At 36.0% G+C, this 23,192-nt stretch overlaps 2 protein-coding genes across 12 annotated transcripts in view; both read left to right on the top strand.

Annotated features, from left to right (window-relative positions):
- The first annotated feature begins 30 nt into the window (after positions 1–30).
- LOC139152187 (glutamine-rich protein 2-like) overlaps positions 31–23,192 on the top strand; it is an 83,022-nt gene continuing 59,860 nt past the window's right edge. For 5 of the 11 annotated variants that reach the window (XM_070725313.1, XM_070725310.1, XM_070725314.1 and 2 more), the window contains exons 1-3: positions 32–664; positions 11,877–11,981; positions 12,231–12,326. In XM_070725313.1, coding sequence (XP_070581414.1) covers positions 191–664; positions 11,877–11,981; positions 12,231–12,326 — 675 coding nt within the window. In that variant the 5' untranslated portion in view covers positions 32–190. Of the gene's footprint in view, positions 665–11,876; positions 11,982–12,230; positions 12,327–23,192 lie in introns of all 11 variants that reach the window. The other 6 variants (XM_070725309.1, XM_070725307.1, XM_070725318.1 and 3 more) reach the window with 4 other exon arrangements.
- Positions 17,174–23,192, top strand: part of LOC139152188 (regulator of G-protein signaling 9-like) — a 159,506-nt gene continuing 153,487 nt past the window's right edge. The window contains exon 1 of the mRNA XM_070725321.1: positions 17,174–17,292. The gene's annotated coding sequence lies outside the window, so the exon portion shown is untranslated. The remainder of the gene's footprint in view (positions 17,293–23,192) is intronic.

Raw genomic sequence — 23,192 nt, 5'->3', positions numbered from 1 at the left:
AGCGGACGGCGGAGTAATATTTAGTAAGTATTCCTATGGTTCTCACATTGAGCGAGAAATAAGGAAGACGTTCATTAGACCGTGTAATCACAGTGGAAATTACAAATATACTACGTAAGCTTAGTGACGGCCGATTTTACGGCAATAGTCATACGTCGAGTCGCTCCGGCGATCTATATCACCAGAAAATATGACGGCCACTATGCGCCTCGGAGAAATGGTCGACCTAGCTTTGGGAACTCCCGAAGTAGGCGCTGTGAATTTCAACGTCTTACACACCTTCCTTCATGCAGTGGTCGAACATCTCAATCTTCGAGACGTCAAAGCTGAAGTTGATGCCACGGACAAAGAATTATTAACAAAGTCACAACTTGAAAAAGCTGGCCAAGCCGTTACCGACGAAGACAAGTTGAAAGATGGACGGGACGCGGACGACGGTGGATCATCCGACCCAATACCACTACCAACGAGATCGACTTATCATGTGTTGGAAGCGAAAGTTTCGCGCTTGGAAAACCAAATCGAGTCCCTCAACTCTCTTCCAAGTAATCAGCAATTGATGGACAGGTCACGTTCGTCGGAAAAAGTAACCCCCGTTTCAGATATGTGGCAGCAGATGCAAATGTCAAAAAGAATTGATGCCAATGAAGAAGGAGTGGCAAAGGTAAAATAATTCTTTATCTGTTACTAATGTGCACTAATCAGTGATACTGAACTGTTGTCGGGTGTCTCAACGTCTGACCATGGATGTAAAAAATTTTTTACATCCATGGTCTGACGTAGAGTCGCTCTCGAACTTCCATGGTTTGACTAAGACTGTTTATCGAGACAGGGGACAGTGCACTATGTACTTTTTTCTAAATTTAAAAATAGAAAAAAATTCAGTGTGCTTTTTTGCAAAAAGAAATTCGTTAATTAAATACTGGTATATTCTCACCTTTGCATATAAAATATAAGAGGAAGCTGTATTGACAGAAAAATTACATCTTTGAGTTTGTTAAAACATTAAAATTGTGACTTGTGACCAGGAAAGCATTTCGCTTTTGCCGGTTGTACATTATTCCCAACACTAAGTGTAGACTAAAAGATTCATTTGTGTATGGGTCTCTGTACCCATAGACAAATAAACATTTCAGTCTACATTAAAATTTAGGGGTTGAACCAAAGTACAAATGTGTGTGACTATGTTACTTTTATCAACATACTCTCCATGTCTAAAGTTAAACCATGGAGGTACCACAGATATTGCTATCTAATGTCCAATCGGTACAATTTCCTTTCAAAATAGATCTGATTAAAAGTCTGTCTTTTGAGACTTATAAAGAGACATCCATTTTCCCTGAAAATTCAATGAAAAACGGCCTATGATGAACAACAAAATACAGATACTTTGTGAAATCTTGAAATGACATTTCCACAACCCCGATTTTTTTTTTCCAATAAAATCTAATATTTAAATAATGTCCGTGACCACAGCAGTTGGTTTACTGGGTTTAATGAACGGATTAGGTACGTAACGGAATATTTTGAAGTGACTTCAATCACGGTCAAACTACAAAGTGATACATGGCAAAATCATGAGCCGCCATGAAAATATCAGTATGAACACGTACTCCCACAGTCACTACAGTACCTGTTTAGTCAGGGGAGTTGTGAAGCTTCACAAATCTCTCTCGAAATAAAGCCATAACATTTTGGAATTGAGGTTTGTAATCTTCAAACACTAGCTGTCGAAACGCAGCTATCGAAACGCAGCTATCTGTTGGTGGGTAGCGTGCGTAGCTATGTGGTGGGGGGGGTGGACCTTTGATCCGCATATCTCTGCATGGCAGGGCTGGTTTTCGCCCCAGTGCTCATGGGTTGAATGAGATGAACAATGGCGGCGGATACGAACGCTTCCCTCGCATAGAAAAGAGAAAAGTAGGCTTTGCGGAAGTTTACAAGCGCGGCTGGGCACATCGTGTACCTAGGCGAGGTTGGTGTGCTCGAAAACAAAGATCAATGCCAGTTTTGGATTCAAAATCGTCTGTTTTCGGCGGAGAAAGTGCCCACCGTATTTCTGAGGAGCCACCAGCGTTTTTTTCTATATCAGTCCGCAAGGCTGTGGTGGGAGGCAGTATAACGCCGGTAACACACTGCGGCCTCCGCATGTATCACATGTATCACTTTGTAGTTCGACCGTGATTGAAGTCACTTCAAAATATTCCATAACTAATCCGTTCATTAAACCCAGTAAACCAACTGCGGTGGTCACGGACATTATTTAAATATTAGATTTTATTGAAAAAAAAATTTGGGGGTTGTGGATATGTCGTCATTTCGTGATTTCGCGATTTCGCAAAGTATCTATTTCGTTGTTCATCATAAGCCATGAAAAACAAAGATTTGCAAGTTGTGAATTAGATATGTACATATGTAGAACAATAGGTGTACAACATAAAGGACTATGTCCCTTAATTACTGATGTTGAGGAATAACCAATGTTCTAGATCTGTGAACATTCATTATTTTCTAAATGTTTTAATACAAAGACCTTTTTTAAAGAATTGACTGATAATTTAGAGCTACTGTGAGTCTGACATTTCTCCCTACCCACCTGCAGTCAAATTTTTGACAGTTATCTAGCTGAAAAAGTTGTTGTTCTCTCTTTCTTATATAAGCAGTTTATAGTACATTCATGAAAAATCTACATGTATCACAAAGTTTGTTGAAACTTCTATTTGTATCTTTAAACATTTAAAAAGTTGCAAGATAAATCCAGTAGGAAAAGAGGTAAAGTATGTCAAAACTTCAAAGTAAAATATGCATGTTGAATGGAAGCACAATATTTGTACTATAAGTGTACACATTGTAATTGGCAAAGTTGTCAAAGATTCAAGTTTATAGAAAAAACTGAGTGCAGTAATAGTTAGCGATGAATTACAGCAACATTCTTTACAAATAAGTCTGCTGTACTTAAAAGTCACCCCACAACAGAGTAGCAATTAAGCCCATAGACTGTTACACTCATTTCTTCTGGTATTATTTTTGTACTTTTTGGGGAGGGGGGGGGGGGGAGACACTCTCCACAATAATTTAACTTTTATTGCCAAAACCAACCGTTAGGCTTGCTACTCTTTTGTATCCAGACTCTTCAAGATTCTTCCAGTCTCAAAGAAATAATTTTTTTCAAAGGAACAGTTTTTGAGATCATTACAAACTTCAAACTTATCATGATGTATTAGTATACAAGATGCGATGTTTGACCTCAGACACTTAAACTTGTTTTACTGGTTTTATTTAAGTTTAGAAAGAATGACCTAATAAATGTGACAACCATGGCAATAACCAATAATGATTGTAATTAATCTAGGTAGCTAGTAACTGTCATTAAGGCGATATCAATAGAAGAGTTATACCTACTATGTTTCTACCTTGAGTTACAGTATTGCAATATCTATGTTGCTATTGGTACCTTTGGCAGAAATGACCTTGTTGCTATTGCCACCTGCAATAGGCATAACACTAAACTTCTTCAATGACATGTACGTGACATCCATTATCAGAAATCAATGAATGTAACTTCCTATATTTCAATGTAGTAAAACATTTTGTATTTAAACTGAAAGATTTAGTAACTGACAGGTGTAAAGCATGTCATTTAGTATCCTCCAACTGTAGTCATGGTGCAAAATTTCCTCCAACCGTAGTCATGGTGTGAGGATTCTTCCAACTGCAGTCATGGATACAGGAATGAAGATACAGATTATAGCCATGGGATGGAATGCTTCAGTTTACTTTACACATTTGCATGTTGTCATTTAGTTCAAATATTTTGTCAAAGACCAGATTAATGTAATAATTGATATACATCTTATGATCTATCTTTCAAATTGCAAAACTGCCAATGATTGAGCTTATATATTGATGAAATAATATTTGATGAAATAATATTTGATATTGAAGTGTATGGTCTTGTCCCGGGGTCTTGTATAATGATTAGTTTGAATTCATAACATTTTACTCACTTCATTAACAATGTCACAGTTTGATGTAATCATTATCGGATATGTTATTTTTAATTTAAAAAATGTTAGAAACTTAAAATGTGTTTAATCATGCTTTGCTTATAACACACACAGATGTGTCTGAAATACAAATACACATCCTTGCAAAACAAGAGAAAGGTTTCATTGTTATTAGCAGATGTATCTTTTTTGTCTTTTAATTTTATGCCTTGTTGAACATAGGCCAATGAACTTTAATGACGTATCCCCTGTCTCATGTTTGAAATAGCAACTTTTACTTTTAACATCTTTTGTCTTATTTTGATGAGATTATAAATGGTTTGCTTGGGTAGTTGGTAGTTGATACAATACCAGTTAGGGGAAAATGGGCATATTTAGCACAAATAATTACCTTACTACTCTTTCAGTGTCTGAGATTACTTTGTCACAAGTTTGTGGGACCGGACTTGGAAAAGGGTTCAGCTTAGACAGGTTTCCAGTTTTGACTGGGTTTAATTTAGACAGGTTTCACTATACATGTAACATATGCAGTATATGCCAATTGTCCCATCAACCTCAACATGTTCACCTTACATTATTTGTGTATGTTACAATTATTGGCCCAGTACGTGTACTAAATTGTTAGCATGAATAAGTGATGTAATACAAATCAAATACAAGCATGGTATTCCAATAACATCAGAGCGTTACAAAAATTTGTAAATTTTTTTCTGAAGTGGCTTTTGAGAACTTTTTGAAAAGAAACATACCGGTAATCTACGAAGTATTGGTATGGTTTTGGATCTTAATTTGCACTTTTATGTTACTAAGTACAAATGTTGTGTACAAACATTGAACATACTGCAGTAACCGGGAAGGTGGTACTGTAGGCCTGCAGGCGTGCAAGGCATATTAGTGTGACAATTTTCCTGTGATATTTGTTACAAGTGGTTCAAAAAATGACATTCTATTAGGAATAATAATGTCTTATTATATTTGTGAAAGTACTAAAGATGGATGCACAGCATTTTCTCTGGATCATAGAAAACTATCAGTATTCATAACATTTGCTGAAACAGTTTCTTGTAAAATATTTTGAAGGAAACCTATTAAAATTGGCAAGCTGACTGAAAAATTCAATTTGCAGATCGTCAAATGACAAATCTATGACATCTAAGATTTCCGGCTCGCTTCCACCTCCATGCACAGACAAACACTTTGCAGTACATCATTCAACCATGGAGGTAGCTCCATGGTTCAACCATGCGCGGTCCGGACTGCAGTTCTGCTGTAGTTCGACTGTCTTACTGGCTGACTGTTCTTGATCTCTTCTAGCTCGGCGATTTCATCGTTTCGTATTTTTTTCATATCAGTTGCCGTTTTTATGCCCAACTTTCTTTCCCAGCTGAGGATACAATGAATTATCTAAAAGCGTTTGTAACTGCCCGCTTCCCTCGACCTGCTTCAACCGTCCATTCGGAAAGTTGACAGCATGTGAGTATTTGGGTGTCTCGAAACTACCGTAATGGGGTAGTAATTAATGCATGACACACCACTATGAGAGTACAAGACCCGGGGATCTTGAAACCTTTTCGCGCATGCTCATGTTATCACAGGTCAAAGTCCAAAGCTAGCTATCACCATGTGTCGATGCGCCGATGATAGGGGCAGCGTAGGTTTTGAAAGACGAGATATGACAGTATTTCCCCGGAATTCAATCTTGACCGAAAATCAGGCTTCAAAAATAACAAAATTGTTCGTAAATGGCCGATCGGGCATTTATTTTTTTTCGTAAATTTTCATTTTTGTTCGTAATTTACGAATGTTACGAGCGACAGCGAGAGCACAGTGAATGGCTAGATTCGTCTGCTGGATGTTGAAAATGATGTTCATTCTTAATAATGAGGTGTTGATTTCTTCAAAAGTGTTTATGATATGGGTGAGGGTTTTTGACACCTGAGGAAAGTCCCCCAAAAATGTATATGTAGTAGTATTGTAGGATTTATGTTTATTTCATTGCAAAAGAATGATTGAAAACTTGGATGTGTCATTGGTTTCCTAACATGAGGATAGCTAGATGTACAGAGCGTGAGAGCAGAAGGAAAAAACGTGCTCTTGTGAGCAGTGCTCTTCTGCTTTGGTTTATAATTACATGACTCAGTAAAATTTGGCTACATGACCTGCCTCTTTTGTACAAACCTCTGATCACAAAATGTTCATGGTCTGTCCTCATTTATGACAGCACAATGCCATTCATGGTGGTTACCTTGGCAACTAATATTGGTAGTCAATTCTTTAAAAGGAGCAGCTTTTTAAACCTTTAAATGTTCTTTCTTTCTGTAAAAGATAGTAATAACGTACCGGTAGACATAAACACAGGCAGTCTTTAGCATATATTACTGCTGTTTTCAACATTGTAAACTATGAACTTACATAACTCATCAACACTCAAGCACAGGAGAAATTTGCACTATCCTAGGCCATATTATTAATGTAGATATGTTAATATACAGATATGTTAAAACTGTCAGCCTAGTGTGATGGGAAGTGATGCAAGTTCTGTAAATACAGTAGCTGGAATTTGTTCCGTAGTTGAGTAAGTGTTACGGCATGATTGAATGTAAGACATAAATAGAGCTGAGAATGAACAGAGAAGCACTGGTCTGTAATGCAAAAAGAAGATTGTTTGATTTTGGACAACCTCTAATTGTCACTATAATGTGATTATTCAAGGCTTTCTTCCATGCAAGATTTCAGAAAAGTGCAAGTCAGATGGGCAAAATGTTTGATGTTCATTTAGAATGAATGCCTGCTCCAGTATTTTACAATAACAGTTTCAAATGTTATAGACTTGTACGGTTCATGTAAAATATTACCACTAGTCCTTGGCTTTGGGTTATCCACCATCCCTCCATAGATGGATCGTAGGTTATCCAAACATGTCATGTTTTTCACACCAAAAAAGACCATTATGCTTCGTACATAAATAGTACCCTTTGTAGGCATGGAGCAAGAGCATACCATACTAATAGTAGCTGTAGCACTTATATCTGCTTCAAAATTTTAAATTTGGCTAATTTATGATATCAACATAATGGTTTTGCAGTTTATTTGAAATCGTTGGTTCCTGTGTGCTCTACATTTAACATGCACAGTGTGAGAGTTGCTTGGCAACAAAGCTATTCACACAGAGACATGGGAATAAAATGAACTTTTCTAATGGTAACAAATCATCAGTTGATTGACCCTGCTTTCAGAGTTGCATACCTGTGTAACTACTGTACATCAAAGCAATATGTTTATCTAAATGTGTAAAAATAGTAAATTTATCCGGTTATTATCAACTCTGATTCCATCAGAAGAGATATTTTGATTTTTGGAAGCTAAGAAAAATACAAAATTTTAGCTGCATGTATGATACATCAAAATTTAAATATCAGCAGATATCAAAGGTATGATACAAAGTTGAATTGCAGAAATTTCCTTGCCAGATTTTTCAATTATATGTGTGGAATCTTACACCCCTAATGTTCATTTCAAGTTAGTGACATACATGTACTGTCTGTATATATGCTGATAACAGTATATGTACCATTTATCATACTGGTACCAGAGACAGTTTCCCGTGTGACAAAATCAATCAAAATCATGATTGAGAGATTGCACTCTCAGTTGCTTATGAAAATATTGAGTTCATTATCCTTGTCATGCCACAATCAAGTAAGGAAATTCTGTAAATAAAAACATTAATATTTCAATGAGAATTTCAGTAAATAGTTTCAGAAAACTCTGTTAGAGTTCACTATTCCTGTACTTTTGACTTGATGAGTAAGTGTTTAAAGGGAATACTTGTGAGTTCACTTTTCAGATCAGTGTATGCAAGCATTCTTTCATATAAGTTTTTGTGAGCTCTGCTATTGCTATCAGTAATGTGGTCCAGGAACATGCTTGCAGTAGGTGGATGAGTTGCTTCTGCTGTACTCCATATTAAGGTGTGCGAAATTTTTTAATGAATCTCTGGTCCAACATCTCTGATATTTGGTTCAAGTTTTCCCAGTTCAAATTTGTTTGAATGAGCGTACAGTACGGAATAATCACACTTGTAAGTTTTAGACGATGTTATCAGTTTTTCCCACCAAAATTACTCTTATTTGAAAGCTTTAAAATGTGATATGTAGGCTCCCAGGGATGATCTTGTATAGTTTGGTCAGTTGATCATAAAATTTGAGTTTTTGTGTTTGTTTTTTCTCCTTGCCTTTATTTGCTTGAACTGTGATTTTCTCTGTAACTACTTGTAACGAGATACATGTACCTTTCAAATCTATTAAATTTGCTGGGGTGACATCATTCAGATGATAGCATCGAATGATAACAATGAAAGTTGATACAAGTGTTTGGCATGATTATTCTATTTTTTGGTCAAATATCTCTTTCTCTGATGTGATGGCTTTTAATGTGATGTGTAGGCACACAGGAATGATTTTATTCATACATTTTAGAATCCTTACAAAATTTAGATCTGTAAATTTTAAAGTACTTAAGTTCTGTTAACATTTTCTCTGACATCACTTGCCTAGTTGCTTTCAAAGTACATGTACAGGTAATATTCATGTTCCTACTCATGGCTTCATTCAGAGATGTTCCAATGATGACAATATCGGCATATGTAGTAAGTTTAGGGTTAAATTTTCTCATTTTACCCAAAGGCACCCTGAAGTTATTTTTTCAAAAATCATAAGCACATCTGTCAGTGCTTTCACACCTCCCTTTATGAGCTTCAGGGAGCTATGCAGTTTTTTCCAAGGTATATTGTTCTGAACTACTTGCAGTTTCAAATGCTCAATACCATCATTGATTTACCATTATACATACAAACCAGTATTTTTTCTAAGTATATACACTAAAAAAAACAAAATGACAAGTTTGTTGGAAAAGTAATATAGTGATGGAAATGTTTAGATTAATTTCAGTTTTCAGTATTCCATTTGAAGCCATGATATGAGGTAGTACTGTAGTTTTTAGCCCATATTTGGTTTTATATATAAATACCAAAAAGAGCTTTTATGATGAGTCAGTGGCGTCTGTATGTCTGTATGTATGTATGTGGGTATGTATGTGCAGATGTACATTGTATGTCCGTCATACACAAAGGCTCTCATACTGCCAAAGCTACCGTCTCAGTATTTGGTGTACAGGTAGATTCAGGGGTTGAGATGTGAATTTGTTCAAACGAACACGTCAGTGTCAAAAATGTGCAAATGAGGTAAGAAAAAGGGAAATCCTGCAAATGTGCAGGAGTGGTTGCAGTAACTGAATCATTCCACACATCTGAATAAGAGGATTTTGACCTTTAACCTATTTTTATGCAGGGTACCTATTTTGTTTGGGAGTGGTAGCAGTAACTGAAACAGCTAATTGGTCATTTCCTGTCATTGTTTATGAACTGTGACATATTAACAGACTTGCTGAAACCATGGATGTCTATTTTTGTACATCCACGGTTGAAAGATTCTCTGCTATGCATGTTGCTAAAGTTGACCTTCAGTACCTAAAGTTTCAGACCTTATTTACTTTTGTCATTCTTGTTTTTCTGGTTTAAATATTTCTTGTTGTTTTTCTGGTTGTACTGTGCAGAAATTGTCATAACATCAAGGTATAATTTTCCTGCACTGAACAGATAGAAACAACACTTATTGTTGATCTTTGGTATGTACCAATTCTGATCAAATTTGAGCGACACCGTATAATTGCGTTATTTTTAGCTCACATTTGGTGTACCAATGTGAGGTTATCGTATAAGCTGAATCAGTTCATTTGCATCTGATTTGCATGTCTGTATGTCTGTATATTTGTGGGTATGTGCGGATGTATGTCCGTCACACACAAAGGCTCCCATACCGCCAAAGCTACCATCTCAGTATTTGGTGTACAGGTAGATGCAGGGGTTGAGATGTGAATTTGTTCAAATGAACACATCAGTGTCAAAAATGTGCAAATGAGGTAAGAAAAAGTGAAATCCTGCAAATGTGCAGGAGGCATGCTAGTGAGAAACAGGCAAACTCCACTGATCTTGACTCATTTCCTGTCATTGTTTATGAACTGTTACATATTAACAGACCAGCTGCAACCATTGACAGTAGATGGGGGAAGACCGTTTATACTAAACTAAGAGGGGCTTGTTTCTGCTATGCATGTTGCTAAAGTTGACCTCCAGTACCTAAAGTTAGACCTTAATTACTTTTGTCATTCTTGTTTTTCTGGTTTAAATATTTCTTGTTGTTTTTCTGGTTGTACTGTGCAGAAATGATTGCCATAACATCAACGTAGAATTTTCCTCCACTGAACAGATAGAAACAACATTTATTGTTGATCATTGGTAACCCATACTGGTATATACCAATTCTGATCAAATTTGAGCGACACTGTATAATTGCGGTATTTTTTGATGTTTGACTGAAGTTATTTGGTCATTTGGTGCCTTTTACGGCTAATAAAAACCTCTTCATGTTGATGTACAATCATATATCCTGTGTGTGGCTATGTAACATTTATAAATTACTCCATCCAGTTTCAGAATCATGTTTAATGCATGTACTTATACAGTCAACATTGAAAAACTGTTTACAATGAAAAAAAGCTGAAAAAATGTTGAAAATAAACATTCAGTGTGCCAACGATCATGCACATGACATGCATGTATGCAATAATGAAGAGGTACAAGGCAAGATGCATTGGCTGTACAAGTAAAGGATACTTTAAAGTGATATCAGATACATGTACCCATAAAAAGTACTGTGTTATTAAAAATATTACAAGAAAAAGAAGCATGTCCCTAGCGACAAGTTCTCTTTTCATACTTCTAATTGCATACTCAGCAATTAATTTGGGAAAGTAGCTATGGTTTAACCAATTTCCTTGATCATTTACCTACCATGGTTACAGTGTTTCATGAAAACAAACACAACTCACAAGGAAAAATTTGAGAGAATATTGTTGAATGGAAAGGTATGAAATTCAACCAGATCAATATGAAGAGAACAAAAGAACATTTTACTAAATAAGGATGATATTAAAATGCACAAATAATCATGTATTAGTGTTTTGAGATAGAAAATTGTCAAATTGCTGGTGAGAAAATTGCTCATTTTACCATATTCTGTATTCGATCCTTGTAAATACTTTTCAGCGGTTACCAAATTCACAATAACTATATACATGTATGTAGTGTGAAATGACCCTTTGTGTGTGTGTGTGTGTGTGTGTGTGTGTGTGTGTGTGTGTGCACGCGCAGTGTGTGTGTGATTGCGCGCATTGGTGTACATATGTACATGTATAGAGTATATACGGTAGTAATAGTATATCTAGTAGTATACAGTACATCTATATGTATATTAAAGTTGTATATGTGTATTTTATGTAATTCACACAATATATATACATATATATATATATATATATATATATATATATATATATATATATATATATATATATATATATATATATATATATATATATATATATATATATATATATATATATATATATATATATATATATATATATACATACACATGTATATATATGAGAGAGAGGCGAGAGAGATTTTTCCTTGGCTGGACAATGATTTTACACCCAGTATCATATCAACATAAAAGCTCACTTCAGTGTGCAAATTTAATGTTAAATGTAATATTTTGAACCAATGAATTTCCCATGATCATAACTCCATTTCTTGTAAATATTTATGACTGACTTGTGATAAATTATGTTTTTAGTTTGTAAGTTATATAAATTGAAGTTTCTATGATGTAACCATCTTAAATGCATATTGCAACCTTTTGGTATACACCGCTTCTGAGACAAAGTATTGATATGTATTGTTCACAGCTTATGTCCATGGTGGATGATGTACTTGCAGAAGTAAATAAACTCAAAGATGATACAGCCCAGTGGAAACAACAACTTGATGACCTCAAACAACAACTAGATAAAGTAAGTACATCACTGTAAAAACTATTATTACCAGTTCAACAACTAGACTAAGTTCATCACTGTAAAAACTATTATTACCAGTACAACAACTATTATTACTAGTACAACAACTAGACTAAGTTCATTACAGTATTATATAATATGTCAAAGAAAAGTAACTTCTTCCTTCCATTGTGCTTTGTCATTTCCTTCCCATAATTGTCTTTATTTTTGTTGTAATACAACAATTTTCCTTTCGTTTACAAACAGGTAAATGCTGAAAGTCAAAGTTTTAAAGACAGGCTTAATGCCATTGAAACGTCCACACCAAACAAAGACAGATTAGATGAACTACAACGACAGATTGTGAGTATTTTTATCAGTAATTCTTTTGATAATTATGGTCAGTATAAGTCCCTTACAATTTTTATTAACTTTTGCCACCCTTAAACATGGCTAAGATTTTATATTTAAATATTTGTCAATAATAGTAAAATAATAATAATAATATATTAATAATAACAACAACAACAACAACAACAACAATAATAATATTAATAATAATAGTAGTAGTAATAATAATAATAATAATAATAATAATAATAATAATAATTAATATATTGTATTATATTATATTATATATATGATATGATACTGCTTTGTTATTGATTAAATATCTTTTTAGGAGGGAAATCTGCCAGACTTTTTGATGAATATTCTAAGTTAGGCTATTGAAAGTCACTGCATACCCGTAGATTTTGTTTACAAAATTGGTGAATTTCTGGAATCATCAGGTTATGTACAGGATACCTACTTCAAAATGTGATACTACCATTTGTGTTGAGACTTGTCTGGCCAGATATCATTTTTCAACAGGACAATAATCCTTTACATTTGCTTTGGATGTGAAATCTTTTGTTCGGTTGTCCATTTGACAATTTTATGAGCCAGATCACTACACAGCCCAGATGACCCATTTGACAATATTCTTACTTCGTTAGATGGCACATTTCCATCAAAATATTTACTGGAAACTTGAAGACATGATGTAAAATAGGCTGGAAAGAGGTCATCCAGTTAAGAGGAGGACATTTCCACCAATGACAATTGATGCTTTTGATTTTGCTCAAGAATATTCATCAGCTACTTTACGTTGTTGTTCCCATAGATACTCAAATGATTTCCATACAGTATTGTATAGTTCATTTTGCATCTTGATTATTTATTTAGCTCTTTATTTACCCTGAGCTCAAAGATTTTGTAATGAATGTATAGAATTCCTTTGTAAATGTTTTGCCTTGAATCTTGACACTGTAAATAAGTGGTGTGTTCAAGTATTGCTCTGTGCTGCTATCTTCAGAACTCTTCCAACATCAACAGTGTTCTCCACAAATAAAAAAATATATGGGTGGCTAATTTGCATAATCATTTGCATAATATTTACATGATCATTTGCATAATATTTACATATTTTGACCAAATATTGCTGATAACACTATGCACTACAGTTTAACTGTAAAAATTTAGTACATCCTTACTAAGTTGCATAAGTTCTATTCTTGTTTAACTCAAATAAAGAAAGGTTAGGAGAGTAAAATATACTGTTACAGTTGGTAAAACTGCTCAGATCAAAGAAACTATTAAAATATGTAAAACAATGAGACATCGAAGTTCCCATGACAACATCGCTAGGAAAATAATGCGTTTTTTCAGTACGTTTATCAGGGTTCTCTGACCCTGCGCAACCCCAGTACCAAAATAAGAGAGTCCCACTCTGATGTCATATCCGCCATTGTTTACAGTATTTTCAGTCACGCACGCGATCTCTTTTTGATTCTCTTTACATGCATTTTCATTTGTTTAAAGCAATTAACGCTCCATCTGTTAAGAGTTTTTACCGCTGACTATAACAATTTTCATTGCTATGTTGCTGTTTTCACAAGATACTGACCGTTTGATCTTGGAAAGTTGAGGGCTGTTGCAAGCTAAACGTGCCTGATTGGGTGTCAAAATCATGAAAAATGAACAACAGTTAACAAACTGGCTAATTATAACATCAGTTAGGTTAGTCTTTCAGGTACATGTTTTGGGTATTGAAAAGATAGTTTAAATAGTTTGTGAATAGGAATACATGTATTAACATTTGATGGTAGAAGAACTCTTCGGACGGGACAAATTTCCATTGAGAAGCGAAAATGAACCTAAATTAATTATTTTTTATTGTGATTTTGATTAGAATATCTGTGTCTTGGCTAGAACCCATTTTTCAGACAATGTAGATAGCTTCTCATTATGATAAGAATATAGTGTAACAATTTTAGGAAGATATATGTGCAGGAAATATAAGTGTCACGTTGTTGCATTTGTTCCAATGACACAAAAATGCACATTTGCTAAATCAATCACTGTCAAAAAACTTAATGCAAGCAGTATTAACAAAAATTAGTGAAAAACCTGTTTAGTATTCATAACAAAGTTATACTGCAATCAGGAAATGAATGGTACAAATACTCTTCGGACGGGACACTCAACTCTTCGGACGGGACAATGAGACGTCTGATGAATGTCAAAGGTAGAAAGTTGCCAACTTTTGACATTATTGTGTTTGTTTTATTTTTAACATTTTCTATGTTGTTCTATTCACTGAAATGGGCTCAAAGACCAGTTGTTAGTGTTACAACTCAACTCACACCCTTTTATGGACATTGTGCATGATTAACTCACTGAATATTTGGTTTATTGTAAAAAGTGTATGATGTCATTGTTCATGTCATAATCATGTATTGGGTGTGAGTTGAATTGTTACAACTGGTAATTGAGCCTATAAGAGATAACAGGAGAATATAGTTGTTTACTAAATGTTAACATTTGCAATCCAACTGAAATTTTGGCTGACGTAAAATAATTGCCCTTTTGGGAATAGATTTGGGCCGCATCCGCACTTATCCACACTTCCCGGTACCAGAATTAGGGCCAACATAAATTTTTACCATCCTTTGAGACCTTAGGCCTGTCAAAGTTCAAAATGGCGGATTTGACTAATGGCACGCAGTTTCTACTGTTCATGATTTTCCTGCGTTTTTTATGCACAAGAAGGGCATATATGACCACCACTCGCCCTTTTAATAATCGGAGAGATCTTCACTATCTATTGGATGAGCGTAGGGTATATGTACGACGGCGGTGGAGAAATAATCAGTGCGCGGCATTTTTGACATTGTCGTTAACCAATGTGTCTCTTACTAGGTATACCACACAAACATGCTACGGCTTCTGAAAACGCTCAGTGTGTAAGCGTATGGGAATTTTCGAAGCATTTTTTCTCGTTTAATTTGGCAAATTATCAGCAAATACCTCAATACTTCAAGTTACCCCTTTCTTCTCAATCGTTTCCTGGAGTTTCAAAGTCATACGAATGAAAATGAGTAAAAAATTTGGATGCAAAAATCGTGCATCGGCGAGAGTGGCGGCCATGTTTTCAACTCGCTATTTTTAGACCACAGAGCCTGTGTATACACAGCGTAATATCGCATTTGAGCCTAAGCGTAAAGAGACTGAAAGTATTCATAGATAGATAGCCCATAATTCGACTTTTATTTTCATGTTTTTCGTTTGAATTGTGGCCGAATAGTCGCTTTTTTAGCGAGTTTTGAATTTTTTTAAAGCCTCTAAAAACATTAAAATGACTTTTAATTAACAAACGAAATAAAAAAATAAGAAATTTAATTAATTATCTACAAAATAAAATGCAGCTCAAAAGCGAACAATCATCATTTTGGACGAGTGTGAGCGATTTTCGCGGGGATTCCCCAGACCTTCTATTCATAGCTGCGGCGCTGGAAAATGCAGTCAGTTTCTGTGAAACGGGATGAAATTTTCTCTCAGCTAGGTGTTTCTAGTTACTCTTTAGAAAAGTTACTTATTTATCAGTTGTTGTTTTACAGTTTCATGACACATTTTTTTTTATTCAATCACTTGTTGACCAGAAAAAACAACGATATTTAGTACTCTTTTTCACAGACTTTAGTAAGTAGCTGCTGGTACGGCTGTCAAAATACAATCGTTTTCAAAGTACATTTTGAGTGAACTTTGTAAATGAACATTCTGAACCATAGTGTAATGTTATGCTTGGAATTTTGTTGCTTTTGAGATTAATTCGTAGATATTTTTATAATGATTGTTTAAGTTATAGTTATTTTTTTGTGTTCCTTTCCATTATCAAACATCGACAAGAATGAAACTAGCCTTATGTGTTACTTTCCGGTTTTGTAATAGGTAAAGAAATAAATAAGTTGATTTCTTTTGATCCTTTCTACATATTGGTATTTTTTCCTGGTTGAAAGTTACTAATATCCTTGATCCTTAGTCTCTACAATCTTAGGAAGAAATGAAACGATTGATTTAATAAAAGAAACTGTATTGTGACACAGTTCAGTCATTTTCATTACTCTGAAGTTCAAAATTCAGTGTGCTATACTCCTATCTTGGCAGTGCTGAACTCTTCTGTAGTAGTATCTGCAATTGAAGACTACTTCACAACAGTTTCAAATTCCATTTATTTTCAATTTGAATTTTCCCAACAACCAAAAAATATTGTGGATCATGGTAAGATTAAAACCTCACATATTCTAATGGTACAGTAATATCTAATTATATGTTTGAGGCTTTAATAAAAGACAAAAAATGCATGTTTAGGAAATTATGAAAATGTAAATCAGAGCTGTTGAAGATCATTTAATTTTCAGGGTGTTGCAAAATCATTTGTGTATATAAGTATGTCCAGTTCTGAGATGAGCTGTATTGGCATACAAAAGGAATTTGTTGATAACTGATAATTTAATTAAAAGAATGGTTGCCATGGAAACATTTGGTGTAGGTTATTTTTGTGAAAGTAGATATTCCTTCATCAAAATTTTGATACTGTTACGTCATACGCCTTCCATATGGTTTAGAGTTGAATAATATCAACAATGGCGGCGGATACGAACGGTTCCCTCGCATAGAGTGAGAAAAGTAGGCTTTGTGTAAGTTTACAAGCGCGGCTGGGCACATCGTGTACCTAGGCGAGGTGGGTGTGCTCGAAAACGATGATCAATGCAAGTTTTGGATTCAAAATCGGCTGTTTTCGGCCGAGAAACTGCCCGCAGTATTTCTGAGGAGCCACCAGCGGTTTTTTCTACATCAGTCTGCAGGGCTGTGGTGATAGGCTGTTTAACGCCGGTAACACACAGCCCTGCCATGCAGAGCTAGGCATAGCATAGTGAACTGTCTGTCACCGCACCGGCATGCGTTGGCTGCACGTAAAAGCAACTCAACTTTCCAAGATCAAACGGTCAGTATCTTGTGAAAACAGCGACATAGCAATGAAAATTGTTTTAGTCAGTGGTATAAACTCTTAACAGATGAAGCGTTAATTGCTTTTAATGAAAATGCATGTGGCCTCGGTTTTCAAGTTCAACGGCCTATGTCTCCTCTCGTCTGATATACATTTCCGTGCATTGTCACCCTCGTATGTATCTGTTGCGATTTTACCGTACATGTAGGCATTTGTAATCTGTGTACTGTAATAGCGTTGATTGCGATTTCGGGTTTGTTACTAAATATAGCTGCACGAGCATGACTTTCGGACAAATATGCTGAAATTCAGACAAATTTTGTTGTTGTATGCGCGGCTGCTGTTGCAGCTTGTAGTCTCAGTCATCAATTTATACGAATAAGTGTGACGCTAAATAGCCATTCTAACACTCGCAGGTTTTATTTTCGTCGTTTATGCGGAAAATGCGGACAAATGTTTATTTATGCATATTAATGAGGGAGAACAGTGACGTCATTTGCGATCAGCACTATTCCCTGGACTGCCTCGCTTTTAGTTGTATTCTGTTGTTACCGCTATCAGCCCTCACTATAGGTACGTGCTTGCATATTAAAATCCCAAGCACTTTCATTCTGCACCAATCTTTGTCACACCATGGAGTTCCTCCATGGTCACACATTCTCTTTTCTTCCGCTGGTCTCTGGAACTTCGCTTTTGCTTGCAAATGCTTTCTACCGTACTCGTCCGAGTATAAGCCCCTGCTCGTGTATAAGCCCCCCTACTGATTTCAGAGGATTTTAGAAAATGCATTACATCCGTGTATAAGCCCCTACCCTAGTGTAACTCAAATACAGAAAGGTTAGGAGAGTATATTTGGTCATTTAATTGGCAAAATTACTTTTAGATAATAAAGAAACCATTAAATGATGTTAAAACAATGGGAAACTGGAGTTCCCTTGACAGCATCGTAAGGAAAATGACACGTTTTCCCCAGTACTATCTTGATTCTTTGACCCTACTCACCCCCGTCGCCTAAATAGAATAGTCTCACTCACGTCGGCCATTGTTCATTTTCATGCACAGCCACGATGTTTTCATGCTTGAAACATGCAGTTTCTTTTGTTTGAAGCAATTATCCTTTCATTTGTGAAGACTTTTCCTGGTGACTATTACAATTTTCACTGCTATGTTGTTGTTTTCACAAATGTAGACAGTTTGATACTGGAATATTGAGTTGCCTTTCCGTGTAAGCAATGCATGCCTGTTCACATTACTGTTGATCAGCAGCATACATGACGTCTTTGTTTCAAGTTGGGGGTTTTTTGACGCTGAATTTCACCAAAATGTCAATTCTGTGTTCAGAGATTGTACAATCAGTTTCTTTGGATGTGTAAGTCGATTTTGAAAGCGATAGAAAGATCGAGTGGTGTTGAAAAAAATCGTGCATAAAATTAGCATAAATTATGTGTCCATGCCAGATAACATGGGGTTGCTCGAGTATAAGCCCCTCCCCTAGTTTTACAGCTGTTTAGTGTTGCCGAACCGGGGGCTTATACTCGGACGAGTACGGTAGTTTACCCTATTTTTGGCTATCCGGCAAAGGCACATTTTGCAGTTAAGTCAAACTTCATTCTACATTTCTGACTATCTAATTACATTTCCTGCATGAACTTTCCTTTTTTTTTAATTACACTACAGTAGTAGTGCATATAGATGAACAATGCTCTGTAAGTTCACCAATAATTTTGCATCAGAGTGACTGTAAATCTGCCAAAATTTGTATTTTTCAGTCATTTTATAAATTTTCCGCGATACAGAATCAGACAAACTGCCATATTTGGATGCGTTTACGTCAAAGAGTAAATTTCCTTTGGTCAAAGATTAAATTATTTTGTAAAAAGAAGTTACTTTTAAATACTTTGAGCATCATATTTGTTACAGAGTCATGTATTTCAGGGAAAACAAGCCTATTAAAATCTATAATTTCATCAATTTTAACTTTTTTTCAATGCTATGACCTTCGGCCGGGAGGTTTTACAAACACAAAAATCTTCATAACTTTTGAATGACTGAACCGATTTTGACCAGATAAAAAGCATTTTTCATCATTTTCCACGCACTCTTTGGAAATTGCATTAAAAAAGCAATTTAGTGATTTTAAAATTTTCACTTGGTATACCTACTCTTACATGCACTGTGAATCGAATGACATATGGTCTCACTTGGGAGCAAAGGTTGGTGGGAAAATATAGTTCTGCGTACATGGGATGATAAAGTTGGATCGAAAACTTTTGATAAGTGTAAACATTAGTTTTAGACGTCGTTTGTTTTGTGCGAATAGGATGACTTGTTCAACTTTGATCCATTGCGGAAAACTGGTCAACTTGGACCAAGGCCGACACAAAGTGTCCATACACTCGATTGCGTCGGCCCAAATTTTCTTGATGGGACGAAACTATGTCGGCCCTAGGCTGACACAGCATGTCCACATTGGTTATTTTACGTTGGCCCAGGCCCAACACCGGTGCTACACCAAAGTGGTCAGTCTGCATGATACATGTTTCAAGTAAACTAAAAGGACCAAAATAATGTCCAAAGTTAGTGGCTTTGTCTCGTTAAGGTGGTTACTTGACATCATCCATACAATAGTTAAGTCATTCAGCAATATTTTGTAACTTTGGATGGGACGCTCAGCTCTGAGTGAGCTCAGCTCTGAGTGAGCGTGTATTTAGTCCCCACGGACGGTGTCCGTGGGGACTTATAGGTTTGGTCATGTCCGTGCGTGCGTGCGTGCGTGCGTGCGTGCGTCCGTCCGTCCGTTCACGCAGATATCTCAGAGATGCCTGGAGCGATTTCATTCAAACTTAGTACAAGGATTATCACCTATGCCATACATATGCACGTTGATTTGTTTTACGATCCGATTCAATTTCGCCGTCTTGCAGCCATTTTGTTTCCTGTATTTGATGTCGATGCGTATATTCATGCAAATTTTTCAGTGATGTTAATAGCAATTCCATTCAAAATTGGTACATAGATTACTCTATATGTTATACATGTGCACATTAATTTTTGTTTTGATCTGGTCTAAAATGGCTGCATGGCGGCCATTTTGTTTCCTATATTTTACGACTGTGCGTTCGTTCACGTAAATTTCTCAGCGATGCCAGGCGCGATTGCATTGAAAGTTGGTACCTATATTAATCCTTATCACATATATATGCACGCTAATTTTTGTAATGATTCGATCATAAATGGCTGTGTGACGGCCGTTTTCTTTCCTGTATTTGATATCCATCCACAGGGTCCCCAGGTATGATCCACAGGCATTCCAGGATGAAATTAATATTAATGCTGTGTCCATGCATAGGGGCTCATGAATGCAGATATCTGAGATATTCCTGTGCCAATTCTTTTTAAACTTGGTACAAGGATACTACACTATGGCATACATATGCAGGTCCATTTATATTGGTGTGGCATGCATAATTAGGTCTAATTTGCATAATTCGAGATTAGAGCGCTGTTTCTGGTACAACTGTACCAAATCTGATGAAACTTTGTGCAGATGGTTTTAGTCCCCACGGACACCATCTGGGGGACTTATAAGTTTGGTCATTTCCGTACCTGGGTCCGTGCGTGCGTGTGTGCATACGTGTGTCCATCCGTTCACGCAGATATCTCAGGGATGCCTGGAGCGATTTCATTCAAACTTGTTACAAGGATTACTTCATATGTCATACAGATGCATGTCGATTTGTTTTGTGATACGATCCAATATGGCTGCCGTGCGGCCATTTTATTACGATTTTTATCACAACTGGAAGTTGTGATATAGAGGTGGTTTCAACCGGTGTTTGATGTCGTCCATTTCCGTAAACGACAAAAAGTCAAAAACTGCTGAACAGACTGCGTTTATATTTGGTACCGATACATAGACTGGTTCCAAGGTTCCAATTCCGAAAAATGGAGCCAAACGGAGCGGAGGTTATATAGTTTTGGGAAATTTCTAACCCCCCTTTTTAACTAATTGATTTTAGGGGTCTTTCATATATGTAGTTTTGGAATGTACACCAATCCTGCATTGTGGACTGTTTTATGAGTTGTGGAACAGAAATGAGGTTTTGATGAATGTTAGAAATATGCAGGATGGCTGATTCAAAGTATAAGAGATTTCTATGCTCTTTTGGGTATCAAAAGCAATAAAAAAAAACATATTTCATAGTTTAGATTCTCACTTTTGAGATGACCCTAAGCATTTGTTAAGTAAACATCCTTGAGTCAATATACAGACTTTGACATTCCTGAGATTAAGTATCCACGACCTCACATGTTACAGTCTTTCACTACCATGGTATGGCCCAAACCCATTGTTATCAATGGTGAGTGTGGACCTGTCTACAGGAAATTGGGGTGAACAGGTTAGACAATGCCATGACAAGTTGTAGGTTAGTTATCAAGGTAGCACCAGCATAGAGTCCTACGCATGTCCATGTGTTCTCACAGGAAATTACAGGGAAAAAAATTATTTGAGAAGTTTCTCTCCTTTAAATAGAAGTATATTACAATTTAAACCTGTCATGGATAGATTGCTCTCAAATGATCTGAAACACAGTTATTGCCCATTAGCAACAAATCTATAGCAAGATTTATGTAAAGTTCATGAACTTACACAAGGTATTAGACAAAAGATGACCATGACTTTGCTACTTTTCAACATTTATTTCATTCAGATTTCCTCAGCTTAGTGTACAATTTTGTAATCTTAATTACTGTCAACTTAGCTTTACTAACTTATTCTAATAACCTCATTATTCTTACACTACTGTTATACCTTATAACCACAAAATTTCAAGAGATGCATATATGATTGTCACTTAACAAACAATTTACAAATATGTCTTCTGCTTTTTTCTCCATATACATATACATGTCCCTTTTCTCATAAAAATGGGCTTAAAATTGCAATGTGAAAAATAGCCTTTCAGCTGTATGTTGCTCATTGACTTCGTGGTCTGTCTAATTAGTCCCCACGGACACCGTTCAAGGGGACTTATAGGTTTGGTCATGTCCGTTGTGGTGCGTGCCTGCGTCCGTGTGTGCATCCGTCCGTCTGTTCACGCAGATATCTCAGACATGCCCTGGTCAATTTCTTTCAAACTTTGCACAAGGATAGTACCCTACCCCATACAGATGCACGTCGATTTGGCCATGTTAGAGGACTTTTTAGTTTAAACCACCATAGACTACCATGTATAAGTCAGCTGTCTAAAGTATCCCATGTATAAGGCCAAGTAAAATAAAAATTAGTTTCTCATCATATTCATATTGCAAAAAGGATTCAGTGACACAGTTTTTAGTCCCCATGGATGAAGTCCAGGGCCTTATAGATTGGGTCATGTCCCTCCGTTCACGCAGATATATCAAATATTTTGACAAAATCTCCCGTGACCTCGGTGACCTTTGACCTCAAATATACATATTGTCCATAACTCAGTAACCACAAGTGCTACACCCTTCATATATGTATGATGGGACACCTTATGACGCCACTATTGTACCTCATTAATTATGTGCATATCTAATTTGAGCGAGCCAATAGAGCTAGGTCTGATTTTGGTATATAGGGATGACTTAGCAATTCAATTTTTTGACAAAATGTCACATGACCTCAGTGACATTGACCTGAAATATACATATTTGTCCATAACTCAGTAACCACAAGTGCTACACCCTTCATATATGGTATGATGGGACACCCCATGACGCCACATATTGTACCTCATTAATTATGAGTAGTTTCACAATGTGCCAGTTGTGATCAAGTGCCATTGGCGCTATTTTTTCATGTACATAGCCATTACTCAGGCATGTTTCAACTGATTTTATTCAAAGTTGGTACAAGGACATTGACCAAT

The sequence above is a fragment of the Ptychodera flava genome, chromosome 15 (assembly GCF_041260155.1).
Source record: "Ptychodera flava strain L36383 chromosome 15, AS_Pfla_20210202, whole genome shotgun sequence".
NCBI lineage: Eukaryota > Metazoa > Hemichordata > Enteropneusta > Ptychoderidae > Ptychodera > Ptychodera flava.
Note: the sequence above shows the minus strand (reverse complement) of the source record. Positions and strands in the feature narration are given on the sequence as shown.